This window comes from Brachyhypopomus gauderio, unplaced genomic scaffold (assembly GCF_052324685.1).
Source record: "Brachyhypopomus gauderio isolate BG-103 unplaced genomic scaffold, BGAUD_0.2 sc81, whole genome shotgun sequence".
Lineage (NCBI taxonomy): Eukaryota > Metazoa > Chordata > Actinopteri > Gymnotiformes > Hypopomidae > Brachyhypopomus > Brachyhypopomus gauderio.
Window position 1 is genome coordinate 978,945 of NW_027506902.1, and position 27,265 is coordinate 1,006,209.

Consider the following 27,265-nt stretch of genomic DNA (forward strand, 5'->3'; position numbering starts at 1 on the left):
CTCTAATGAACATGGCTGAATCACAGCAGCTCTAATGAACACGATTGAACTCACAGCAGCTCTCGTGAACACGACTAAACTCACAGCAGCTCTCGTGAACACGCCTAAACTCACAGCAGCTCTAATGAACACGACTGAACTCACAGCAGCTCTCGTGAACACGCCTAAACTCACAGCAGCTCTAATGAACACGACTGAACTCACAGCAGCACTAATGAACACGACATAATTCACAGCAGCTCTCATGAACACAACTGAACTCACAACAGCTCTCATGAACACGACTGAACTCACAGCAGCTCTCGTGAACATGGCTGAACTCACAGCAGCTCTCGTGCTAAGCTAATCTCTAGCTCATTCTTTTCACCCCCCTTTTTGGTTCGTGCTTCATCTGCCTCTGGCTTTGTGTGTGTCGTCCTGGCAACTGCAGGGCCTTGTTCAAATGTTGCTATGACCTTTGGACATTGTTCTATTTGCCTCTACTCCTTACACTTGCTCTCTCTCTCTCTCTCTTTCACACACACACACACACACACACACACACACACACACACACACACACACACACACACACACACACACACACACACACAAGCTCTTTCTCTATGTCTGTCCCTGTCTCTCTCACACAGACACATACACACAAGCTTTCTTTCTCTCTCTCTCACACACACAAGCTCTTTCTGTCTCTGCCTCTTTCTCTCTCTCTCTGTAGCTTTCACATGCTTTCACACACACACACACACACACACACACACACACACACACACACACACACACACACACACATTTTCACTCAGATATTCTGTACTATTTCTTCTTGTGAAGCGGACACTCTTTTATGGTTGTTGCAAATCCTTTTTTACTCTCACCCACCTGAGCAAATTCTTCACGCTTGTCTTTATTCTTTTATGCAGACTTTTTCTTGGGACTCAGTGAAGCATGAAAAAGCAGGCCCTATCCTGTGAGGAATTCACAGTGAGAGAGAGAGAGAGAGAGAGAGAGAGAGAGATCGTGTGTGTGTTTTTGTGTGAGACAGAGTGTATGAGAGAGAGAGAGAGAGAGACAGAGACAAAGATTGTGTGTGAGAGAGATATTTTGGACAGCTAATGTAGATTAGTCTTAGAGTTTGACAATGTTATACATCTGGCAAGGGAATGAGGGAGAGAGAAGTCAGGTGAGATGAAGAGTGTGGCGTTACATTCAGTCACAGTTTGCACTTAAATCTTCTGTGTTTCTCGTGGTTACATTTGGGCACTTAATTTATCACTGATTGTTTCCCAAAGGTGGAACTCACAAAGACAAAACCACAGCTCCCTTGCTCTCTCTCCCGCACACACACACACACGCACCCACACTCACGCACACACCCACACATGCATGCGCAAAGACACATGCACACATACACAGGCCCACTCGCAGGCAGACACTCGCGCACACACACACACACACACACACACACACACACAGCTGCTGAGGGGCAGAGCAGTCTGATCACTCGGAGCATGCCAGGCTTGCAGAATGTTGGGAACTGACACAAACTCACATTCCACTCATTCTCCTACACCTACTCTATTCATTTACCTCTCTAGCTCCCTCAATCTCTTCCTCCATATCCCTGACATTATTCACTTATACCACACTCTCTAGGCCTCTGCTTCTCCTTCAACTCTTAATGTTATGCGCACACACACACTGTCTCTCTCTCTCTCTCTCTTTCTCTCTTTCACACACACAGATGAGTGGATGTCCTCCTTCACATCCTCCATGGTGTCCTCTTTCATAATGGCATGTGGCTTCAGGAACTGTTGTGAGAACATTTTTGAACCAAGAGCCCCCAAGGTGTAAGAAATACTGTGATGTTTTGGGGAGATGTTCTGAAGGGTGTGTGTGTGTGTGTGTGTGTGTGTGTGTGTGGTTGTGTGTGTGTGTGTGTGTGTGTGTGTGTGTGTGAGACAGAGTGTGTGTGAGTATTATATGAAATGAGATCGGTTGAGATTGTTGTCGGGGGCCCCTGGTGAATTTGGGCTTTGTTCATGTGAGAGTGTCTGTGCATATATGTAATGGAATCACTGTGGCCACTACCTTAATGATGTGTTACGATGTAAAACCATTCTCTCTGCCTTACAACTATATTTTCAATTAATTGAACAATTTACTTACTGTATGTAATACAGTATGCTAATAATAATACTACGTATGTACATAGTATTAATAGTAATGCATGTATGTCAATTTCTTCCATGTTGTGGAGATTTGGATGATGTAATCTGTGACAATGGCGATGTTCAGGTCCTGTTCTCAGTCCTGGGGGCATGTGGGATTTCATGACTCACTTGTGGTGGTATAGGTCCAGGATTGTGGAGACCATTATGAATTGTTTCCTGGAGGGTTTTCAGAGATCTGCAGGTGTCAGGAGGCCATGGGAGATGTGGAAACACCTGGCCTGGTGTATGGTTGGCCATTGGCCATTCCTGTCTAAAGAGTAGATTGTCTGTTTCCTACAGATCTGTGGGCACTGTGGACAATTTCAGAGTTTGCCCCAAGCCCCCCACAGATTCAACCTAACCTGGCCCTACGACAGCACAGCCAGAGTGGAAACGAATGTCAGATACCGTCGAGTGACAGATACGTCACTGAAAGGAGCTCATTCTCACATGGTTCTTCTTTCATGTTCTCCTGAACTGGGACTTTGATTGATCGGCTTTCCCTCTGTTTGCATCACACCATTCTGTTGGAAATAATGTTTGCAAAGCCCTGTCCCACTCTCTGTGTTCAGCACAAGCCTGGAACTGTGCTCACTGTTCTCAGTAAGGCTCAGTCTACAATGTAGTCTGCAACTGTAAATGTAGCCTACAACTCAAACTGGACTCAGTTTCCCCAGCAGGTATCAACACCTCTTTACTTGAGACTTTTCAAATTGTGTTTAGGTAAGTTTCATTCTATATCTAATCACAACAGCCTTCAATTTACATTGCACCTTTCGGGATACCTGATCTCTGTGGTGAGAGAGAGAGAGAGAGAGAGAGAGAGAGAGAGGGAGAGAAAGATAGTCAATGAGAGGGAGAGAGAGAGAGGGGGAGAGAGAGAGAGAGAGAGAGAGAGAGAGAAAGATCTCATATCAGAAAGAATCTACAAAAGTCCAATATAAACTGAAATCCTGTTTGGCCCCAGCTGACCTTTCAATCAACAGTGTCAAGAAATGAGGGAACTACCAATGTTGGTTCAGTGAACATGTGCTGCCCTGTGGGACTGGTCACCACAGTCAGTCCTGGCTGTCCAGAGACGGCAGGGTGTGCAACCCACCCAGTGGCCCCTAGGAGTGGTGGAGACACAGCTGGCCTTCCTAATGGGCTGGGCCAGTATGAGTCAGCCATAGATGGCTTCTGTAAGAAAAACTGCAGTATGTCTTTCTATCAGTAACAGAAAGATTCCTGTTCCATTTGTTGTCTTTTATCTTTTCTCATTTTTTGCTTATTGAACTTTTTTGATCGTAACGCAACTTTATAAACCTATTTAATTGTTTATTATTTGTGCTGAAATAAAGAGAGAGAGAGAGAGAGAGAGAGAGAGAGAGGGTGAAAGAGAGTGAGGGAGAGGGAGAGAAAGAGAGAGAGAGAGAGAGAGAGATAAGTGGTTGGCCACAGTCCCCACACTACTCCGATTGAAATTGCGTTGTTTTGCGTTCTAAGCTTGAATTTTTCTGCCCTTTTGTTCTGCTTTTCCCGTTGAACCCACGTTCCCTTTCTGTGTCTTTGTCTTTTGTTCACTCCCGGCCACACTAAGTGGTTTTGGGAAGCCTGTGATCTAATTCATTAGCTCCATCGTCTGAGTCTCATTGTCTTGCCTCTCCATTCTCATACATCTGTCCCTCCTCTCCCCGACTCAGACATGTCCACTCCCTCTAAATTACTGCCATTATCTCGTCTGTCCTAGATATGACAAATATGACATATTGCTAAGCCCAGCCCACTCGTGCTGATTGGCCCTCGGTAAAAACAAGACAGAAAAAAAATGTTTGTGGAGTCATTCTTGTACCTATTTCTAGCTGTCAGCATGGATACAGTGGGGTGTAACTGGGTTTACAGCGAACACTCTTTCTCTTCCTGATCTCATGACTGGTTGTGTCTAGCTCTATAGTGAGAGTAGGCAGAGTGTGTGGGGGGTTGTGTAGGGGCAAGAGGTGGAGGGGGGGGGTGTCATGAATGTGTGCCCCATTGCAATGCAGTGAGAGCCCCGGCTAAAAATATCCATTAACACAGACTCCAAATCCCAAACAGGGTCAGGGTAAACACACACAACATACACACAAACAAGTGTATCGGAGCCTCAAGGGCAATATCTGTTAACAGAAGCCCCAGTGTGTAAGAAAGCTACATGATGAAGAGTTGATACTCTAGTGTTACTCGATCTGTTCTCTGAAATTGCAAAGTAAGACACAGCAGTGGCTAGTATAAACAGCTAAGGGTGAATAAACCTTCAAGGTAAACTTGCCTGTCATCTACTGTTTACTATGTTGACCACAAAACTGCATAGCCCAGTTAGTTTAGGCTTCATCAGCTGCCGTACGGAAACCAGACTTTGGATTCAAACAGTATTCAAGATACCCAATACACTCCTTCAGGGGTGTTCAGGAGACAACTGCCGGCTCATAAATTACATGGGGTGTGTGTGTGTGTGTGTGTGTTTACTCCTGATCATGCAGCATACTGAACATTCCCTTCAAATGTAACAGATGTTTAATCAAACTGGTGTGGAATGTGTTCAGACATCTTTTGTGGGCGTAAAGGACAGTGATGTCACAGTAAACATGGCCATTAAGATTGCTGCACATCGAATCGACATGTTTGAGGACTCTCACCGATCTGACATCTAGGAGCTCTTCCATTACATGTGTTCCAAATTTATAGACAATATGATCTATTCAAGAATAGATTATAACAGAAGTGTATTTTTAGTGATGTACATGCTGTATTTAGCAGTTTATATATTGTATACATGTATACAGTATGTGTTTATGGATTCTGTTTTCATTATTGGGTTAAATTTTCATTACCACTGAACATTCACCCGCCCTTTAAATGGAATCACAACTAGCAAACTATCTTCACGCAAATGCATTTAACTTCCATCCAGTCCAAGTTTGAATTCTACTTCCTGTAAATCAGTGAATTCCTCATTTAGGGCTTTAGACTCTAGAACTTACCCAAAAACATGGACTGCATTAGGAACATCTGCCATACTGCTTTTCTGAAAGCGCTGGATGAGTTTCAACAATACTGCAATGAAATCTCTACACTGCCCCCTGGCTGAGTGGATGACGTATTGCAACCGAAAGGAGAGGTGTGCTGACTGCATGAGAGACATGTGCATGAGCGGCTGTTTAGAGATCAGCGTCTCAGTCGTTATCGTAGATATAACAGTCTTGGCCAAGATGTACTGAGTGTAATTGATCTGCTCCTGTGGTGTGTGGGCGGGGTCCCAACAGTGTGTGGGCAGATGGGTAGTGATCGGTACGTGATGTGAACTAGAGGGCCACACTGCGTCGCACTGCCCGCTAACTGCACACGGCCAGAGGCAGCACCGATGGCTCCTGCAGGAATGCAATACTCCTAAATTTAATTAAGTCCGTTTATGGAGTCGTGGCTGAGGCACGAGAGCAGCAGCTCTGGTCAGGCAGTAATTATGAACAGACACACGGTTTTACTGGAACACTGGGAAATAAGATTCTTCTGTCTGTCTGCATGGTGCATGTATGCGGTTGTGGTGCAGCTGATGTGGATATAGATCATTTGTATTTGAAACTGTAAAAAAAATGGCCACAGTAAAAATACCACCAATTTTTTCCTGGTCACACCCAAAAAGCCACATTGGAAAGTAAAATATTGATTAATTGTCCAATTAAATACAAGTTGTGCAACAGCACAGGCTACTCCAGAGTGCACTGTGGGAATAAACTCACAAAATCAAAGTTAATAGTGATTTATACATAGTCATATTGTACTCCCTATAGATGAATTCAGATGTTTTCTAGACACTCCATACTTGGAAAATTAACTGAATATGTGGAGACATGAATTTTATTACTGGACTATAATTATACACTCTCAAACAGCTCTGACTTGAGTTGATGTTCTTGATGAAGCCTGATCATGCCGCTCTACCCTACCCTACCCATACTGCTCTACGCCTACCCAACCCATGCTGCTCTACCCTACCCATGCTGCTCTACCCTGCCCCCAACCCTACCCATACTGCTCTACTCTACCCATTACAATCATGCCTGCACATACGCAACTGAAAATTCAGTGTAGAAAATATAGCTGATCATATATAGTAACTAGTAATATAGATTTTCTCTTTTGTTATTCTGAACAACAGAATCAAATTGTTTTAACCTCAGAGGAAAGTTCAAGACAAACATTACATTTACATAGAAGCTTTAGAAACTGTAAAATGTGGTTAGGTCTCAAATGTTAATAAAAACCAGAAGAAGCATGTAGGTAATACAGGCAAGGTTCATCTTTATTGCAGAGGGCAACGTTGAGTCCCACGTTATACCTCGTCTCTCTCAGGAATGAAACATACGCATGATTGTTCCCACGGATGAACACAGCGCTCACAACCGTGCACTGGGACAGGAGTTCGTATCAGGAAGTGCAGCAGTGGCACATCTGGCCATGCGTTGTGCAAGCATGTTTCTGGAAGGAGGGGTGGAGGACGGGGGTGGCTGGAGGGGTGGAGGACGGGGGTGGCTGGAGGGGTGGAGGGGTGGAGGACGGGGGTGGCTGGAGGGGTGGAGGACGGGAGTGGCTGGAGGGGTGGAGGACGGGGGTGGCTGGAGGGGTGGAGGGGTGGAGGACGGGGGTGGCTGGAGGGGTGGAGGACGGGGGTGGCTGCTTCAGCTGGCGTGACCTGGGTTAACACGCTACTGCCACAGAACCGGCCCTCCTCTGGCCCAGTCGAAGACTCGCATGTTTTTCAACAACACTGTACAGCAGGAGAAGTTTGAACTGATCAGTAATGTCCGCTTGATTCTAACGTAACAATGCATCAAATCCAGACGCCTTCAGTTTTCGGCACTGGGGGAAATTAATTTCTTTGCACATGTTTACATGATTACGGTACAGTGGGAGTGTGTGTGTGTGTGTGTGTGTGTGCGCGCATGCAACATGCGCGTGTGTGTCTTCTATCTCCACAGACATGTTTCCAGCAGTGCAGCCCTCTATTCTGACAGCCCTAACCTTGCGTAGGAAAGCTCAGCCACATGCATAGGGAAGAAGGCCCCACTGTAGCCCCGCCCAACTGTAGCCCCGCCCCACTGTAGCCCCGCCCAACTGTAGCCCCACCCCACAAACATCTACATCAGAGGCACCGCCCTACGCACACAAGCTTGTCAATATGGTGCACCCCAAGACTCGAGTTTCAGAGATACTGAAGTGTTCATAGCCCAGATCTGACTGCAGATTTAGTGGTGGATTTTGTAAATGCAGGGAGATGACTGAACAGTTAATGTGGGATTTGGCTCTGGTGGAGTGCCTCCACATGTACTCCCCACCTACTGAAGCCGGTGCTTGTAACGTCTATTGAATCTAGACCTATTCACGGACAGTGAAACGTTGACTAGTGCTTCTGTCTTCAGAAAGTGCTTTTGCTATCCACTCCACTCATTTTTCGCCCCACTGGAACTCATCTTTGGTCAATACTGTCTTCAAGTGTGTTATTTTATGGCTTGTTCATATTTACTCATTTGCCTCAAACCAACCTGATAGACCCGCTTCACACCTGCACAGGGGGACTTGCACTGCAGCTGTGAAACAGGGAGGAGGTGCTCCCCGCGGGGAACCTGGAGTTTGCCGGCAACAACCTCCCAGTGACCTTTGGCAATAAAACGGCAAGCTTAGACTTTGATCAATGATTGCAGTCTTCTGTGACAGATTCATAACGTCGTCTGTATAATCGCTTACTGTAATACCCTCCAAGCTTAACTGGGAAAACGCACTCCATGAAAGAGAAAGGCTAAACGGAGGTTTTGGTGATGACAATGACGTGAAGCTAAGCGAGTCTAGCCCCCGGGGTTAGAGAGGCACACATACACGCTGACTCTGCAGTGCTGCAGGTACAGGCTTGAGGAAGTGTGGGGGTGTGGCCACAGAAGTGAGAGTGCCTGATACGCCTGAGAAGTGCAAGATTGTGTGTGTGTGTGTGTGTGTGTGTGTTTTCAGCACTGAAAACAGTGATGAGAAATGTTCTGAAATGGAAGAGGAACAAAAGGTAAAGTTAAGGTGCTTTTGGAGTCCAGGTGTGTGTGGTCAGAAGGGGCGGGGCTAGTTGAGAGTAGGCGGAGAGTGATTGCCCCTCACTCACACTCGTTCTCACCGAGCACACCAAACATGTTCATAACCAAGCCCTTGTCCTTCCTGTCAGACCTCACGCTCTCATCTTCATCGTCTCCATCGCCGTCCTCCTCGTCATCATCGCGGTCATCCTCATCCTCTGGCTCGGAGCTGGACTCGCCCTCCTCCTCATCCCTCTCCTCCTCCTCTTCCTCAGGCCTTCGTCCCTGCAGCGCTACTATTTCAGCCAGCTCTGGGTGTGACTCCCACTGGTCTAGAGAGAGGAGAGTGCGGGATCAGGATTACTGTTGTTCCTTCATTGAAATCTCCATGGTATGATAAACTAGTCTAAAAATATCAGTTTCACCTGACAAACAAACCACACACAAGTGAAAGACTTCGGTAATAAGCTACACATTAATAGGCCTTCGTCTGCATGTTTTGTATTTGTGACTACTGATTTTTTTTTTTGTTTTCTTTAAAACCCATTATGCTAAATTAAGTTCTGTCAATTTTCTTTTACTTATTTTTTTTATACCTTCCAAAGAAAATCACTGTTCTCAGCTTTGGTTAGGGTTAGGGTTTTGTATCTATTACTAAATATGGCGGTACTAATTTCTACAAAATATTGTGATATCTTTCTAGTCTTTTGAAACTGCCTTTACACTTGGACTGCATGGGCCACCCTTAAGCCTGGTTTATACTTGACGCATCGCGAGGGTCTGCTCGGGGAAAATGACAATCGCGGGGGCTCCACCCGTGCGCGATTCGCATGCACCTCTCGAATTTTGTAACTTCGCGCGTGCTGTGCCTTAGCGCAATGAACAAAGTCATGTTTGCCGGGTTCATACACCTATATAAGGTGGAATTCAAGCACTTGTACGTCACTTTCAAGGTCCATTTCAATATTTCCCAGCACGTTAAACTTAATTAGGTTAAATATTTATACATATACTCGAAATAATTTGAAATAATTCGCTTTTTAATCACATTATTTAATGGTTGTTTATTTTCAAAACGCCCAATCTTAACGTCTTCACGTTCTCTCATGTTTCGTCCTGGAATTACAAGAGGCTCGTATTTGTTAACGTAATACAAGAGAACAGTTCAGTCAGACAGATATTTGTTGTAAAACGAAGTAGTTACACTTTCAAGCATTTTCAAGTACTTTAGCCTAAATTCCAGCACTTTTCAAAGCTGGAACACAATGCAACATTAAAATTTGTCAGGTAGTTCCTTCCCCTGTTTTTGAGGGGTGTTTCTTTATACTACCACATATCGTTTCGGACAACACTGCAAAGAATGTGATGCGGCAAGTATAAACGCCTCCGCAGTTCGCGCGAGGTGTGCGGAGTAGCGAAAGTATAAACCTAGCTTTAGGGTGCACTAGGGAGCTGTGGGTTCATTTGACCCCTGACCTTTTCCCTGTGTGTACCCCGGCGGGCGCAGACACAGGCTCAGACGTCCGTCCATGGCCAGGCGCAGCAGGCTGTTGGCCGCTCGGTACACATCGTTACGCGCTGCCTTCGCCGTCTTATAGCCTCTCTTCTCTGCCCACGCTGTTAACCGGGAGAGAGAGGAAGAGAGAGGGAGGGAGAGAGAGGTGTTTATACATGTTGAAAGAAAGTGGAGAAATGTTCGCACAGAACCATCTTGGCAGGATGGAGGTTAACAAACTTAACCACAAACTCATGCCAAGCCAGCTAAGCTGATTCAGGTCTCTGACTGAAGGAACAAGGCTGTACCATGGGACAAAGGAAATAAGGTCGAGTGCTACCGACGACAACATCAGCGCCCAGTAGTGGCGGATGCAACCATCTGTGGGGTGGACGCTCCGTACCTTCACATACGTCCCAGGCTGTCCAAGCATGCGTTTCGGGAGCCTGCGGGTCTGCACTCTGCCCGGGGGGCGTGAGCTTCAGCGCGGACAGGAAGGGGGTCCGCTCACATAGGTAACCCACTGAGCTGTAGGGCTCCTGCAGCTGGGAGACTGGGTAGATGCCGGCCAGAATCTGAGGTGCACACACACACACAGGCAGTCCATTCAGATGAGGAGTGATGTTCCGAGTGCTGTATGTCCGCATGTTCTCAGCACGAGCGCGTGTGCGGTACCTGGAGCTGCCTGTCGACTCGAGAAGGGAAAACGAGGCCGGGGCAGTCGCACAGTTTCACGGTGGGGGTGAGGTAGTACGTCTGGAAATATTTAGTATGCCCAGGTGTCCGAGACACACTCACAACCTTCCTACCAACCAAACTATTCAACACCGAAGACTTGCCTACGTTCGGAAAACCTGTAGGGCAAAGAACACAAGACTGAAAATACTGAAAATGGCAGACATCGTACCATGTTAACACTGTATATGCATATGAGGATTCCACACCTAAATAAAGACCCTCTTATTCCCTCAGACTGAGGTGCACACACCCGCTCAGAATGGGCTGTGCTGGTCACAGGGGCTTACCTACACATCCTAAAGTGAGAACTCCGTCCTTATAACGTTCTTGTGTGGGGCTGTTCATTTCCATGGCAACATCACTGTGATGCTCCATTACCACTGTCTCCACCCCATCATCCAGCCAGTCCCCCTCTGTTCCCATGGCAACTGCATCCCTCTGTATCTTCTTCTCCCAACTACTTAAATCCACTGGAAAACAAAATCAGCCAACGTCACCAACAACAACATTAATAACCGACCATGCCAGTCCACTCCGGTGACCTTAGGGGGCAGGTCCATCTCACCTTTTCCTGCTGTAATTTCCTGACACGCCCTCATGATGTGGATGGGCCCTCCTGCCCGGCTCCAGCCACCCTTCCTCCTCGTCCTCCTCTTCTGCAGCACTGCAGCGACAGGCGACACCGGAGAACCAAACAGAAACACAGACACGGAATCCCAGCGCTAGAACCAGCCTCATGGACAGTAATTGAATCAAAAGACCCCTCCCCCGGTGTGTGGGCGGAGCTCTCACAGGTGTTGTAGGGCTGGCCTGGGTGTGAGGTGAAGCAGACACAGTGCAGCTGGGGGAAGTGTTTGACCATATAATGTTTCCATGCCAACACCAATGGGGCGGGGCACAGGTCGACCTTGTTGAGCACCAGGATGACCTGCTTCTTCTGTGGGCCCGTGATGTAGTGATAGAGAGCTGGTGGGAATTGCAAGACCTGTGGGTGCAGGTGGGGATGGAGAATTAACCAACACGGACTTCAGCTTTTACCAGCACTCTGAACTTTTCTGGAACAACCAGTGGAGTTTCAATGCAGTTTCAAATTAATGTCCAAGCAACATGGTCATGTCAACACCTGTCGTCTAGTTCAGACCTTGCTGAAAAACTACAAAAGAAAACATTAGCAAGAGGGAGGATAGAAGACCTGCTTAAGTGTTTGGTGTTAAACACCTATTAGCAGTGGGCGTGGCTGAAACACCTGAGCTCAATAATTAGGGCACAAGTCCACACACTTTGGGCCATGTAGTGTAAATTGGATAGGACTCACTTTGCAAGTACAAGCATGCAATACCGAGTATTTGCAGATAGTGATACTATCCACTACATTATGTATAATCCCAGTATACTTAAATACAATTTGAGCCCAAAATGCACATTTATCTGAAAAAAATTTACTTTTGCTTTTCAATTTTTGTTGCTCTGCAGCTCCTCATTTCCTGCGTACACAACCACTGTAAAGACTCGCATGGGCGTGATGAGGTGCTTTTATTTTGATGTTTCATCTCTAATGGTTCTCTCCTGCAGTTACGCACGCAGACTGATTCAGCTATGCTTTGTGGTTTGTAGTGACTAGTGCAGTGATATTACGTGGAACATAAGAAACAACCTGTTTTTCATCACATAAAACCAAAAGCCAGAAGGCCATTGCTTCCAGTTAGACTAGAGGAGGCATCGGAGTGCTGCTACAAAGGGCTGCCTTTAAAAACCCTATAAAAGAAAATCTAAGCAACAAAAAATTCTCTCTGGCTTTTTGTCATTTTAACTCTTTGGCTCTTTCTAACACTCTCTATCTTTTCTAATGGAAGTTTCACTTCATGACAGAAGCTGTTTTCTCCTAAAGCCACTCTGCTGTAGCTCATTGTTGGCTGTTTACTGGAGCCCTGGCCCCAGGCTGAAGCGGAGGAGTCACGTTGCGCACACGTTATCGGTTCAGCTGCGCCCTCTGCTGGCCATCTGAGAAAAGACCCTTGGTCTCAGCTTATTGGCCACTTGTTTGTCATGTCTTGTCTACACAAACATTTACAATCCACAGGCATTTATCACATAATCAGTAGCACAAACACGTACCGGGTGTCTGATGTCCACTATAAGCAGAATTACATCAGACATCTCCAACACTCTCCATAGCTGTCTCCATGTCTGTGGAAGAACATGAAAGAAAATATGAAAATATGACAGAAATATGAATGAGCATAATCAGTAAATGTTAGTCATTCTAGCAGAGTTCTTTTACACAGTGGAGCAACAAAAAGGATGATGTTCAGTGTAACTTCTCCTGCTACAGCAGCATTTAGAGAGAGAACAGTCAACAGCAACGTGTCCTTGGATGAAAACCTCCTAAACAGTTTCAGCAACATGCGGTTCACCTCAACTTTCCTTGGTGAGACTAAATACTCCCTCTAAAGTCCCGATTCAGACGGGACTCGTTTTACACACTGAGGTGGAGCAATGTCATTTTACTACAGGACGTCTGTACAATTTATGACCAGACTGCGCAGGATAGGAATTCTTGGCACAAGTTACTGCCGTGGGAGTGTCTACTCCCATCTATGCCTTGCCTTAACCTCAAAAAGCTGTGCATCATTGTGGTATCCTACAATTCAGGTACCAGCTGTCAACATGCAACATTTGCATACCAGTCTCCAAGACAACGTGTTGGTGGTGAGAAAGTGTGCAAACGTTGGTACAAAGCATCAAGCACAAAACACCACAAATGATTGCAATATGAAATACTGCTCACCAACATGTTTATTACCTACACATAAATAAAATTTAAATAAAAAATTAAAAAATTGTCACACAGGGAAACACCTCCTTGGGAATAACTTTTTTTTTTGTCAGGACTCCTCACCTCCAGATTATGTTCAAAGTGGCTGAGGGTCCCGGGAGCGTTCTTTGAATAGAGAGCCTGCCGGAACTGCTGGAAAGACGTCTCCTCCTTCCGCAATAGCTCCTCTCTCCGCATCTCATAATGCCAAGAGGGCCGTCTGGGAAAATCCAATCCTGAAACCACACCGTGAAACTAAAACAAACCAAAACAAAACAAAAAAAACAAAAAATCCAACAAAACAAAAACAACAAAAATGGAACCTAGCAGGACAGAGTGAAGTGGGTTTTACTGTCTAAGATCTCTGCATTATCAACAAAGGGTAAATGAAGTTCATCAGTGAAAGAGTCAGGTCCCTGCATCCGCACCTAAACTCTGTCTCCACGGAAAAGCCTTCATTAATTAAGCATCAGGTACTTAAACATTTGAGTGACAGAGTGAGGATCACAGGAACCCTGTTTTAGTGAGTGTGTGTGAGTGAGGAGCCCAGGAACCCTGTTTGAGTGAGTATTTGAGTGCATGAGGAGCCCAGGAACTCTGTTTGAGTGAGTATTTGAGTGAGTGAGTGAGTGAGGAGCACAGGAACCCTGTTTGAGTGAGTATTTGAGTGAGTGAGGAGCACAGGAACCCTGTTTGAGTGAGTATTTGAGTGCCAGGAACCTTGTTCCTCCGGGAAGACTTGGCTCACGTCCATCTCCAGCTCAGACTCTGGAAGCGGCTGCAGGATTTTCTCTTGGGCAGTTTTCTTTCGCTTCTCCACCTCCTCTTTGCTCTCCTTCTCAAAGTGCAGCCGGAATCTGAACAAAACATATAGTTTAACAGAGAGAAACAAAAACAGAAACACAGGAAGAAAGAACAAAAAACAGAAAGCAAGAAAATTCCAAAGTCCTGCCTCACAGCATGTGCAATGGTAGAATTTGCCTGCTTAGTAAGTGGTTGTGTACTCTGTGCTGTGAAGGCAGACCTGCACAGACTCTGCAAAGGTGACATTCTGTGCCAGGTGTGAAGTCACCGAGCTCTTCTGCATGACCCATACCACTGCCAGTGTCTGTGCATTCAGACTGCATGACTACACCGGGGGTTTCCATGCAAACATTTAGCTAATGTTAAGTTGTGGTTTTTATTGTGTTTTTTCCATTCTTTTTTCAATGCATTTTCAACATTAGCAAAACACATGGAGGATGGAGGACCTGTTTGGTGTTAAACATGTATTAGCAGTGGGCGTGGCTAAAACACCAGAGCTCAATAATTAGGGCACAAGTCTACACACTTTGGGCCACATAGATCTGATATGACTGTTATACATTATATATCCCAGCATTTGAAGTATTCTTGTGTAAGGCCAGCTAATCACACTGACAACTACCCATACATATACAATTACTAATAATATCTTAAACCATATATCATATAATATACTGCCCCAAGGCCCAACTCTGCCATACTCTTGTTATATAAACAATTTGAAACCCTCCTACTGGTAACCACAGACCAGACAGCAAGACTGTCACTGCCCTTCAACAGTTGAAATATCTCCTTTCTGTTTATGCAGACACTCCTCTAAAATTACCACTCTGCCTTTCCAGACTCACCTGTTGGGATCATATCTGCCGTCTCTGCTGCCTGGCTGCTGGTTGATCCTCTTGATGTCTGTTGTCTCGCTGTCTGAAGTGTCTGACTGTCTGTCCCGCCTAACGCCTCTCTCTGCACTCGCACTCCGGCTAGTCTGACCTGAGCCTGTGTCACCTTCACACACAGACACACACACAAAACAGATTATGTTACAAATTATGTATATGCGTCACAAATTCCTGAAGATCAGCATGATCTATATTAATGTCATGACTAAATTAACTACAGCATCAAAAAAGTACCTTTGTGAATATCAGCCATCACAACAAAAGTGTATTTAACCTAAAACCATTTCCGACCATTAATCGAACTTCCATCTTTTAATTTTTCCCAGAACAGGTGCCATCACAAAGCATCTCAACAGGAAACCTGGTGCTGACCTCTTAAAATCAAGACCAAGGTGAGGATAACAATAAGTAAATCTCCCTGAGGTGGTCTGAGGAAGCAACTCTGATGGGACCCAAGTGTGAAGAGGTGAACCCATCCTCTGCAATGCTGCATCAGATAATGTAGTTCTAGTTTGAGAACAGGTTAAATTCACAGTAAATAGTTAAGAATATAAAAGAGTCCATTAGATGTAAAGGCAGTACTCATTGCGTTGGATTTACAACCCTATGTTAGAGATGTGCAGATATTGCACGAATTTACTATGAGTCACCAGTGTATCTGCCTCATAGTTGCATAACACACTGGCGAGTATGCGCACATCCATCCGCATAACACAAATACTGCTGAGGAAGCCGCTCCACGTTAGTGTTGTTCCCATTCTATTCTACGCGAACTAGTGACATTCAGCAATACCAGGCACAGCATTTTACGTTTTCTAGCTTTTAATACTGACAAAGGCCAATTCGCTTTCTCCAGTAAGTACACAATACACACTTTATTCACATTCAGACACTTTTAATGCAAGTGTAGGGCCCCCACACGTGTCTGCCAGCACCCGAGAAACTGACCTAAAAGTCAAAACGATTACGAGAAGTTAGCCATCTACGAAATCAGGTCTGAAGCTAGCTAACCTAGACACATAATTAATGTTTTTTAAATATTAACTTCAGTTTAAGTAGCCCAATGAGCACTGTCAAGACAGATTGTATTGTCAAGATATATTTAGAGATTGTCAGCGCATCAGACATCTCGTCGGTAAGCTAACTAGCGCTAGCTAACCTCGCTAAGCTAAACGACCGTTGGGAACGTCGCGCGAGCACCTAGCGCGCGAGCACCTCCGCGCGACTCACCTCTCTTCCTCTCGCGCTTCACCTGAAGTTGCTTCTTTTTCTGCTTATTACTAAACGGTTTTCTGCGTGGCATGTCGGCATCTGGTGAAACGAGAGGACTCCACCACGACAACTGGCTACTCGGCTACTTTATCTAGACAAGCACGCTAGCGTCGGTTCGCTCAATGTTTACGGTGGCGAACTTTCTCCACGACTCCCTGCGTGTAGTTTTCCACCGACGCCAAGTACAGTCAGACGAGATGGGCGCTACCACTCGGCACTTCAGCTGGGCTGAGATAGCCAGAACACAGATAAACTCAGTCTCCCTTTTTCAGTTTTAATGTGACAGCTTGCTTCTTTTGATATAGTGGAGATGAAGCACACCCCCTCCACAGAATCGTCATCAGAAAACACCCACCTCCAGGTTCTTGTATAGTAGTGTCTGGTTTTAAAAACGAAAACGTTTAATTAACTGGTTTCTTTGAGTCTGTGAAAGGGTGGACAGTTGACTATAAACGTTGCAAGGTGAGCAAAATTGTTAGTTAACTAGTGAGCAAGTTAGTAATGTTTACACAGCTAGATGAGCTAAAACGAACATGTACTCATTAGGCTTTCGAGACAGTAATAAACATTAACTGAGGTTGTAAAGGTTTGTAGGCCAACACTCAACAGTTCAGTTTCTGATGGAAGATGCAGTAACAAAGACTCAAACCTAAGGTCATATTAATATTTTTTTATTGTCTTGGGAAGGGCGATTAATTCCAATTAGCTTGTTTTATTAATGTCTAGGATGGGGTCTGTGAGTTAATACTAAGATGAAGTAGTGGTCATAAAGGAATAGTGACTTAATTACATCATTCACTTGAACGAATAGTGAAGGATTAATCATGTCAAGGGCATGTTTGTCAGGATTTAGGCTATTGCTGCAACATGGGTTCCCCTTTCTTCTTCTTTCGGCAATTCCCATTTACATACCATTGATTGAAACTTTAACTCACATACACACAATATACTTGATTCATTGATGTCCCTTTTCCCCCTCAGCATGATTGAAAATCAATGTCCTTTTTAAAATTAAAGGACAAAATAACATGCATATTGTGCAACATGTTGAGAATGTTCATACATGCTGTCTGACAATAGCAAGTATGAAGTTCATAGAGTAATAGCAGTAGATAGAAATATCTACAGATGACTAAGCTACAATATTAAATAAAAAATCCAAAGGTTTAGTCATAGATTTGATATTTGACCAGTATAACCATAGAAACAGCCATGTCTTTGACCAAAGACTTTTGACAGGAAGAACGGGATAATTGTGAGGGAAGAAAAACGACCCAAATGTTTAAAAACTATTCCTCCTTCACAGTCCTCAACAGCACTTGATTCCTCAAACATTAAAACATGCCTAGTATGAACATGGTTTCCTTTCAGGCAGCTTCTGTTTAGACAGTTCCTGTGTTCATTAGGTTTTTCATTTAAATGTCTGTCCTGTTCCAGGGTCCTGTTCCAGGGAGTCCTCTCTCCCACTTCATGAGGAACTGAGGTGTTCCACCTGTATAGCCGAGGCTTCCACCGTGATACAGAGATCTTTGTGAGGGGAGAGGTCGGCTACGCTGACTGTTTTGTACTGGATATCTGACTGCGGTGCCAGTGCCTGCTTGTACTGGTGGAGGTCGAACACGGCTTGTGTGTAGGCGCTGGCCCTGTCGCCGCGACCCTGTACACCCGCTGGCGTAGGTCCTTCGGCCACCATCCCCGTGCCCGGTCCTGCCTGGCCTGGACTGTGGCTCCGCTGGACGGGCACTGCGCCCTGCGGAGTGGCCGCCAGCTCTGGAGAGTGTTTATGCATGTGCTTCATCAGATACGTCTCCTGTGAAAACACACGACAGCGGAGAGTTTGAGGGAGCAAACTGACATTCTGACAGACACAGGTGGGGGTAATGGGTGGGGCCGGCAGGTGTCGCAGCGGTCGTACCGAGGTGTAGGTGCGGTTGCACAGGCCACAGGAGTAGAGTTTTGCATGCTTGACCGTGTGAGTGGAGAGGTGAACCTCGAGGCTGGCAGAGTCGATGTAGCCGCGGTTACAGTGGTGGCACTTGTATGGCTTGTCTTTGTTGTGCTGACGGCGGTGAGACTGTAGAAAACGAACACGATATTAAAAAGGATGAAGTGAACAGCACCAAATCTCCATTCAGGATATGTTGACCAGAAAATTGTAGAATTATGCACTATATATTTGCATGAATATAGTCCCATTCCAGCACTGATTTACACCGACTGCCTGTGGCAATTAACAGTTTAATTTAGTGGATATGAACTTTGTTCCCTGTAGACAGATATTTCTGTCTAACACTAACCAATTTGTTTAAACATAAAATCAAAAATAGAATGTTGACATTTGAATTGAAATCTGTATTGAATTACACTTACTATAAACTGGGAGTGGTACGACAACAATGCTACATGCTTTTATACTAAGAATTGAATAAGATTATCATAAAAAAGTTGATTTCAGTAATTCCATTCAAAAAGTGAAACTTGTAAATTATACTCGTTCATTACACAGACTGATATTTCAAGTGTTTTGATGATAACTGACAACTAATGAAACCCCCAAATTCAGTATCTTAGAATTAATTAGTTGTGGCTCCTTTTGCCTGAATTACTGCAGCAATGTGGTGTGGCATGGAGTCCATCAGTCTGTGAACCTGCTCATGTGCAATGAGAGCCATGTTGCTCTGATAGTGGTCTTCAGCTCTTCTGTTTGTTGGATCTGGTGAATTTCATCTTCCTCTTCACAATACCCCACAGATTTTCTATAGGGTTGAGGTCAGGCGAGTTTGCTGGCCAATTATACCATGGTCCTTAAACCAGGTATTAAATCTGCATCTGCATCCATAATGTTGGTCAGCAGCAGGAAGCATGAAGTGCTCTGAAACTTCCTCGTAGACGGCTGTGTTGACCTTGGACCTCAGAAAACACAGTGGACCAACACCAGCAGATGACGTCACCCCAAACCATCACTGCCTGGAATCTTTACACTGGACCTCAAGCAACATTGTCCAGTCCTTGTTGCCTTCAGCCTAGGCAAGACGCTTCTGACGCTGTCTTGTTCAAGACAGCTTGACAAGGAATGCAACAGTTGAAACCCATGTCTCACATACGTCTGTGCATGGTGGTTCTTGAAGCACTGGCTCCAGCTGCAGTCCAGTCTCTGTGAATCTCCCCCACATTTTTAAATGGGTTTTGTTTCCCAGTCCTCTCAAGCGTGCGGTTATCACCATTGCTTGTACACTATTTTCTACCACATCTTTTCCTTCCCTTCACCTCTCTATTAATGTGCTTGGACACAGAGCTCTGTGACCAGCCAACCTCTCTAGCAATGCTCTTTTGTGTCCTGCCCTGCTTGTGTAAGGTGTCAATGGTCATTTTTTTGGACAACTGTCAAGTCAGCAGCCATGATTGTGTAGCCTACAGAACTAGACTGAGAGGCCGTTTAAAGGCATTTGCCTTTTGAGTTAATTAGTTGTTTAGAGTGTGGCACCAGGTGTCTGCAATATTGACCCTTTTCATGATATTAAAATTTTCTGAAATACTGAATTTGGGGTTTTCATGAGTTGTCAGTTATCATCTTCAATTTAAAAGAAATGAACACTTGAAATATATTAGTCTGTGTGTAATGAATGAGTATAATTTGAATGGAATTACTGAAATAAATACATTTTATCATGATATTTGTGAGAATTTTATGACCAGCACCATGAATGTGAAAAGCTCACAGCGTTGGGCATACGCGGCTGTGCAAAGGCTCCTGTTATATGTTTTGTTTGATGCATCATGAAATAATGAAATGGAGAAAACACTAATCATACCTGTAGATTTGATAGCTGAGTGAAGGATTTCTCACAGCCTGGATGACCGCATTTATACGGCCGGTCTCCCGTGTGGATTCTACACAAACACCAATGTCATTTGGGAGTTCTTAAAGACTTAAAATGTTTTAATGTAAAAATACTGAGGAAAAAAACGTGAAGAGTGAGAATGGGAACAGTGGTAGTTGGGTAAGATGGCAGTTGGGGTTTGGCAGGAGGGTGGATGAAATGACCTGTGATGCTGCTGTAAGTGACTCAGCTGCCTGAAGGACTTCTGGCAGAAGGTGCAGGTGTAGGGCTTCACTCCCGTGTGGATGCGTACATGCTGGGCCAGGTAGCTGGTGTTGGCGAATGACTTGGAACAGTGGGGACACTTATGGGGTTTGGATTCAGTGTGATTTCTGTGGGGAGAGGGAGAAAGAGGATCGATAGCAGGGGGTTTTAGAAATGTTGGCAAGGCTGTAATCAGGTGAGCATAAATGTGGCATGCACATAAGTAACAGTTTAATGCAGTAATTCATCTTTTAATGTTGATGTACCTGGATCACTCTTACTGATTCACTCTTTATTCTAATCAACAACAGCTACACAAATCTTGTCATCTGCATGTTGGCTTTAAGGCATCAACATATTTTTTAGCAAGAAGCCATCGGAAGGATAGAATACATTCATCAACTATTTTAAACCTACTAATAAACAATAATTCATTTACGATGTGATATTAATGAATAAATGAATTCTCTCATATATGTTTACCATATGAATGTAGTCAGCATTAAACCAATAAGCATTATACTTGGCATATTTATATTCTTTGTAAATCAGTATATCCTGTATAATTAGTTAAGTGTCAACAGCCTGATATTTTCTGTTAGTGCGTGTATAAACTCTCCTGGCATCACTGCCCCACTCTCTCCAGCCCACAGCACCATGTGTCTCCACCTGGGAAGCAGACGTAACAGGCAGATTCTGGGCTGGGCTTAGAGAGCTTTTCTCACCAACCTCGATGTTCTTTCTGCTTTGTTTGAGTTTACCCATTATTCTTTTCAATTCTGGATATACAACAGCTTCCTGTCTGTGATTCTCTGGAAGAATGCCGATTCAGGACATAAACACACGACAGTTGGCGGCTGGCCAATCATCATCGCCCTCTGATCAACCATTTCACACCCCAGCACAACTTGCATGGGTTGAGGTCTGTGATGCTCACTGGTGTACGAGTCAGCATAATGTGCAGATTTGCACTCTTGCTAGTGTGAATGTGCTTCTTCTGCACAGACGACGGAGAAAGTGCTCATGTAATTCACCTCTTCATTACAAGGCTTAGACAGGCACAGGCTTGGTGTGTTGGAGTGGTGCAGTCTCTCTGTTCTCTAGTGTGCTAGGAGGCTGTAAAGCCAGTTCAATCGGTCCAAGCCATTAAACCTGAGACCTGCTTCATCCGGTCAAGCCACAGAAAGTTCAGTTGGTCCCTGGGCCTTTCTGGCGACCTCTATTTCAGAAGCTTGTAAAGCTGTCCGAGTGTGCAGGATGGCAAGGTTAGATGGTGCGCACACACACACACACACACACACACACACACACACACACACACACACACACTCTCCCTTGAGTTTCACTACCTGCTGCTTTTGCTCTGTGTGTGTGTGTGTGTGTTTCAGGCAGAGTCAGAGGTTGTATATCTACAGCATGTAAAAGCCATGTGAGAAAAAGCTCAAATAGTGCTGGAAAGTATGACAAGCATAAAACAGGCGCAAAACAGGGACATCCTAAACAGAACGCAGGGGCAGAGATTATGGAGGAAGTGTTCCCACGGAGACATGACCTCACACAATAATCATCTCTCTGATAGGGCCGATCACACGCCACCTTCCAGTATGTAGTCTCGGTGTCTCGCGCTCGACTCCAACGTTCCCACAGCAGAATGCAGCAGACGCTTCACCGGTCCCTTCATGTTTTATTGTAACCATTAGTCTCGAGGCTCCACAATATTCTACCAGTCCAATCACAGTCCGATCACAGAAGCCTCTTCCTTCAGTACGTGTAGAGTCTGTGTCCTCTGCTACAGATCCAGGTGTGATGGAGGGTGGATATTGATGTCAGAGAGTGCAGAAGAGAAACCCAACTGGCCCTGCCACCTTCATCATCGTCACCGGTGATGAAGGTGGCCACCCCTCGCCCGCCTGCGTACACACACACACACACACACACACGCACGCACGCGCGCCCGTCTCCCGTCTCTCCCTGTCCCGCGGCCGCCGGCAGTACCGTGTGTGCTGCTGTAAGTGACTGAGCTGCCTGAATGCCTTCTGGCAGTAGGAGCAGATGTAGGGCTTGGCGCCGCTGTGGATGCGCACGTGCTGCGCCAGGTAGCTGGAGTTGGCGAAGGACTTGGAGCAGTGCGGGCACTGGTGCGCCTTCACCTCCGTGTGAGACTGGGCGTGCAGCTGCATGTCTGACTTATTGCAGAACGTGAGGCCGCACATCCGGCACCTACGGACAGGAACACACGCACACCGGGGAGGAGGAGGAGGAGGAGGAGGGGGTGTGAGGGGAGGAGGGTGAAGGGGAGGTGGAGAGAGGGAAGGAGTGGAGGGGAGTGGGGTTGACGGGGAGCAGGAGGAGGAGGAGGAGGGGGGGGTAAGGGCAAAGGATAAAAGCAGGTAGAAAGGAAGAAGGGGGAAAGTGGGTTGACGGAGTGGATGGTGTGATGTAGGAGAGGAGAGGAAGACAGAGGGAGGGGAGGGAAGGAGAGAGAGAGAGAGAGAGACAGAGAGGATGAGATCAGTGAGGAAAACAACAGAGGGAAACCATAGACTGCCGACGAACGGAAAGATGAGAGGGGAAGGCAAGACACTCGAGTCAGATGAAGGGGAGGGTCTGGAGGACAGAGTGTGTGTGTGTGTGTGTGTGTGTAGCTGGCAACAGCCATGCTAGCACATGCAGCTGTGTTCACATGCCAGAGGGACACCACTTATACTAAGCAAAGCCAACACCATACAACTGAAACTCATTCCTCATACAACTGAAACTCATACAGCCTAAAATGCACAAGCGCACGTGTGTGTGAGTGTGTGTGTGTGTGTGTGTGTGTGTGTACGCGTGCTTGCTGGGAGGGGAGGAACCATGCACCGCTGCTGTGCCAGTGAACAATGCACTAGGTGCCTCCGTTTCAGTCTTGCCTCCGCTATGAGCTTTTGGAAATGGAAACACACGCATCGTGCATGCTGGCTATGACCCTCACGAGGTGCCGTACCTATACGTCTTTCCTCCCTCCTTCCCCGCAAGGCTTTCTTCGGCCGAGAGGTCGTAGTGATCGGCGGGATGGTGCTGGAGAACACAGAGAGCACGTGGTCCGTTAGCACAAGACCTCCAACGAGGGCCTTCTGTCTGTGTCATAAGCATGTAGTGCAGATTTCTCATTAAAATCTCTCATAGGAACAGAATTTGGGCTTTATTTAACTTTTGTTTTGTCCCTTTATGTCACTCACACAGGGGTCATGTGGCAACACCACCAGGGTTGCCCCGCCCCCAGCTTCAGAGGAGGCTCACAAGGGGCCAAGGAGAAAAGGTAGTGGCGAGAAACAGATCAGGAGACGAGTGAACCGCGGAGTGGCCCTGTTACCCAACCAGTCAGGTCAGCAGCGAACGAGTCGGCTGGGTGCTAACAGCATGCAAATGTTAATACCCAACACCAGCACACGCTCCTTATCTTCCACCATCAAGGGCGCTTTGCTCAAGTTAACTACCTTCCTCCCAGAGCAAGAAAACTGTACTACTCTGCACACTACTCTACCCAGAGCAAAAGTTGCTAGTTTAAGTGAAGGAATTTCTATATTTCATACTGATATTTTTGATATCTCTCATCAAAACAAAATCACATGTTCAGCACGTATCTGGAAAGATGAGTCAGATCCAGTGTGAGTAACTATCAAGACGCTGGCACCACACTGGACGTATGTGGAGGAAACATGCCAACGCCCCCTCTGGCATGTCAGGCACGCCCTACGGCAAGAGCCGGTTTCCTGGCTACAGTTCATTTAGGTTTATCACAGTATTTCTATATTGTGGTTTAGGGACATAGAACAGATAAAAGTGCAGTCTAGTGCAATCAATGACATCTGTTGAACTGTCAAACATCATGTGGGTGCTTGTTTCCTGATTTATGCATTTCAGAGCAGCTTATATAACCCCATGCTCTGTGCACCTGGGGTTTCTAGTACCTTGCTCTACCTGCTCTACAACGTCTACATCTACAATCAGGTATGCTTCGTCCCCCCCCCCCCCTACAGAGTTTTCAGCAGGCCTGTGTGACTTCAACTGGTGTTTCTTTTACAACAATAAAATATAATAAAACTGGTAGTTTTGCAAGGTGATGTGGTTTCTTACTGCTGACTATCTTTGTGTGTGTATGTAATTTATAGTTTATATATTGTATTTACAATGTAACACAACATAATACCAAATATTCACAAAACATACAAAAGCCAGTTATGTGTGCACACTATGGGCTTAGTCACACTAAGTGCTGCACAACACCTCAGTTGTAGTCTAGCACTGTGCAAATGTGGCATATGGGTGTGGTACCTGTCCAGTCAGGTGACTGAGCATCAGCGTGTCACTTCCTGTGGGAGGGCCCACCAGCGAGTGGGTGGATTTCTTCTTCCTGCCTCGCTTTGAAGGTATCGGTATGACAACAGGGGAACAGGACACGGCGTCTTCTTTCTTATCTGCCAGACGTGGCAAAAAGCACCGAAAACATGTTTGATCCATAATTCCCATCATCCAGTGAGTTGCTGGATATCGCTGCAATGATGTTTGTGTATTTTCCGACGGTGGTGTGTTTACTGTATGTAGATTAGCTACAGCAGCGAGTTACCTGTGAGAAGATTTACTGTAGAGCGGTATTTTACCTGTATGTAATGTTATCATAGTAGTTGCTGGATGTCCAGGGATGAGAGATGGAGCAGAGGATGCAGGAGACACCAGAGTGACCAAGCCCGCTGCACAGGGTGCAAGAATCAGAGAGACACAGTGTGTGTAACAAACGGAACAGGCAGTGAGACAGGCCCCAAGAGCTCCACGTCAGGCCTTTGGTGGGGAGGTTTCTAGGCAGTGGTGCTCTTCACACGGCCAAGTACTCTGTACCTGCGGTCATGATTCCAGTAGAGGGGACGGGCACGACGGTGATGCTGTGGGAAGACTGGGGCGGGTGTGTCTGCTCCTGTTTCAGCACCCGCCCTCCAGCTGTTGTGTCCATCGCCACGCCTCCGGCAACTGCCACCACCGCTGTGGTGGGGTAATGGGAGGAGCCATGTGGGTAGGTGGGGTTTTTGTCCTGTCCCAGCTGTTCCTTCACCTTGTTAAGAAATACAGCATTCTCAATCTGACACACACATACACACACACAAACACACACACACATACATTAAGAGAAACTGGAAAAAACGGAATATTTGCTCAAATATGGCTTACTTAAAAAATGTCTTAATGCAGTGTTCCTCAAATGGTCTATATCATGTACCTGCTCAAATAACACCTCAATGAAGACGTTGGGGACATTGTATACACAGTACAGTCATATCGGGACCAGAACAAAAATGTGACCCATCTTTAGGTGTCCAGGCACTGACTTGACAGTGTTCATGTACATCTGAATAAGTACCAATTCTGTGGGGTAATATCCAACACGCCCTTACCTGTCCTTGTACTGGAGACCAGAAGTAGGAGTTAAAATGGGAATCCTCCATTATTCCTGAGATGAACATAAAGACAAAAGAGGTAAAAGGCATGCCCCTAATGATCATAACAAGGACAGGGGCTTCGCCCCACTTTCATTACAGAAATTATTTTAAAACGTATCTAAATTAACGGCACATCCTGCAAACCGATGGAAGCGGCACTGACAGAAAGGCTAATGGACTCGACATCCGAGCCACGCTAATATGAAAACAACATCTCAATAACAATTACGTCCAACTTGGAGTTACAGTAGTACAGAACAATAACACTCAACCGTGGCCCATTAAACAGTCTGTCACCTCTCTGTAAAGAGCTGCTATAACAGAAGTAGCTAACCTACCCACCTATACTCTTCTCCAGTTAGCTAGTAATTAATACTCGGCTTCCCTGGCTGTGTTTATGCTGTGACATTACAGCTCTAAACATTTTTTGTGTGTTTCGGAAGCGGACTAGTTTGGCGGGATCATCATTACTCAGAAACCGGTCATACGTATTCAAATGGACATAGTGTCTCAATTTGTTTTCGCTAATGAAAGATGGGAGTGTTTTTGTTTATTTCGAAAATATCACATAATATACAGGAATGTTATAATATAAACCATCGATGGGTTTGTTTAAACGTAGCCTCGCTAAGGACCAGGAGCGTCCCCGTGTCTCCCGAGGCGGCAGGTTAAGCCCCCCTCGCCCGCTCCGCCGCGGCGCCGTGCGGATGAACTGAGAGACGCGGGCGGATCGGGCAGCAGAACAAGTGAGCGGAACAAACGTCGCCGCCGAAACCGAGGCTTCCCGCCGACTTCCGGCTCGCGCGAGACGCAGGAGAGGCGACAGCTGCTAGCGGCCGAAATTAACAGAAAAAAACAACGTTCGAGCAAAAAACATCGAGCCTAATTACCAGTCAATGACACTTTCGTTCCCTCCCCGGGGAATTCCTCCGGTTGGGGTAGTTTCTGAAGTCAGTCCAGAAACACCCGGTTGAAGAAATTCAACGAGTTTCCGTTCTTTCGTTTTTTTTCTATTTTTTTTCTTTTCTTACGGAGTTGCCCGAACTGTCTGCGCTCCACTTCCTCCCAATGAGGTCGAATTTCACACACGCCTTCCATACACCCTGACGTCATTTCCGACCAGTGAGGTCTAATGACACAGAATTACGACAGATAGGCTGCAATCGAACCATCACATATTCTGCATGGCCAAAATATCTTTAAATTTATTAATTTAATTTATTCGATCTCCAAGTATTTGACTTTCAATAATATTCATGTGACAGCAAAACATTCACGTGGTATTGCTGATGTGTGCCTCTGCATATTTTGCACCACACGTTATTTCACTTCGAGGCGAGTTTTGTGTAACTAGTGCGTATTTATAAAATCAGCTTTTGTATATAATTGGTTTTAGATTACACCATGGAGG

At 45.7% G+C, this 27,265-nt stretch overlaps 2 protein-coding genes and 1 long non-coding RNA gene across 6 annotated transcripts; 1 reads left to right on the plus strand and 2 right to left on the minus strand.

The window, feature by feature from the left end:
• Nucleotides 1–6,507: 6,507 nt before the first annotated feature.
• On the minus strand, nucleotides 6,508–16,575 carry gnl1 (guanine nucleotide binding protein-like 1). Its single transcript, XM_076991254.1, has 12 exons — nucleotides 16,257–16,575; nucleotides 14,979–15,132; nucleotides 14,047–14,183; nucleotides 13,411–13,562; nucleotides 12,627–12,698; nucleotides 11,304–11,496; nucleotides 11,077–11,175; nucleotides 10,799–10,981; nucleotides 10,449–10,627; nucleotides 10,177–10,348; nucleotides 9,755–9,895; nucleotides 6,508–8,610 (listed from the first exon to the last, which is right to left on the minus strand). Exons 1-12 carry the CDS (start codon nucleotides 16,327–16,329, stop codon nucleotides 8,360–8,362), a joined length of 1,806 nt encoding a protein of 601 aa, XP_076847369.1. The 5' UTR covers nucleotides 16,330–16,575; the 3' UTR covers nucleotides 6,508–8,359.
• Nucleotides 15,728–17,861, plus strand: LOC143493105 (uncharacterized). Of its 2 annotated transcripts, none has more exons than XR_013125345.1 (2): nucleotides 15,728–15,881; nucleotides 17,736–17,861. It is a non-coding gene; the product is annotated as an uncharacterized LOC143493105 (long non-coding RNA). The 2 variants fall into 2 exon arrangements; XR_013125344.1 differs by lacking the exon at nucleotides 15,728–15,881 and adding an exon at nucleotides 16,609–16,760.
• On the minus strand, nucleotides 16,954–26,928 carry znf384b (zinc finger protein 384 b). 3 transcript variants are annotated; one of them, XM_076991257.1, is made up of 11 exons: nucleotides 26,745–26,928; nucleotides 25,810–25,865; nucleotides 25,259–25,469; nucleotides 25,024–25,113; nucleotides 24,698–24,840; nucleotides 23,367–23,440; nucleotides 22,379–22,603; nucleotides 20,344–20,511; nucleotides 20,111–20,189; nucleotides 18,214–18,372; nucleotides 16,954–18,108 (listed from the first exon to the last, which is right to left on the minus strand). In XM_076991257.1, exons 2-11 carry the CDS (start codon nucleotides 25,858–25,860, stop codon nucleotides 17,767–17,769), a joined length of 1,542 nt encoding a protein of 513 aa, XP_076847372.1. In that variant the 5' UTR covers nucleotides 25,861–25,865; nucleotides 26,745–26,928; the 3' UTR covers nucleotides 16,954–17,766. The 3 variants fall into 3 exon arrangements, with proteins under 3 accessions (XP_076847372.1, XP_076847371.1, XP_076847373.1); XM_076991256.1 differs by having other exon boundaries at nucleotides 25,259–25,496; XM_076991258.1 differs by lacking the exon at nucleotides 22,379–22,603 and having other exon boundaries at nucleotides 25,259–25,496.
• Between the last annotated feature and the right edge of the window lie 337 nt (nucleotides 26,929–27,265).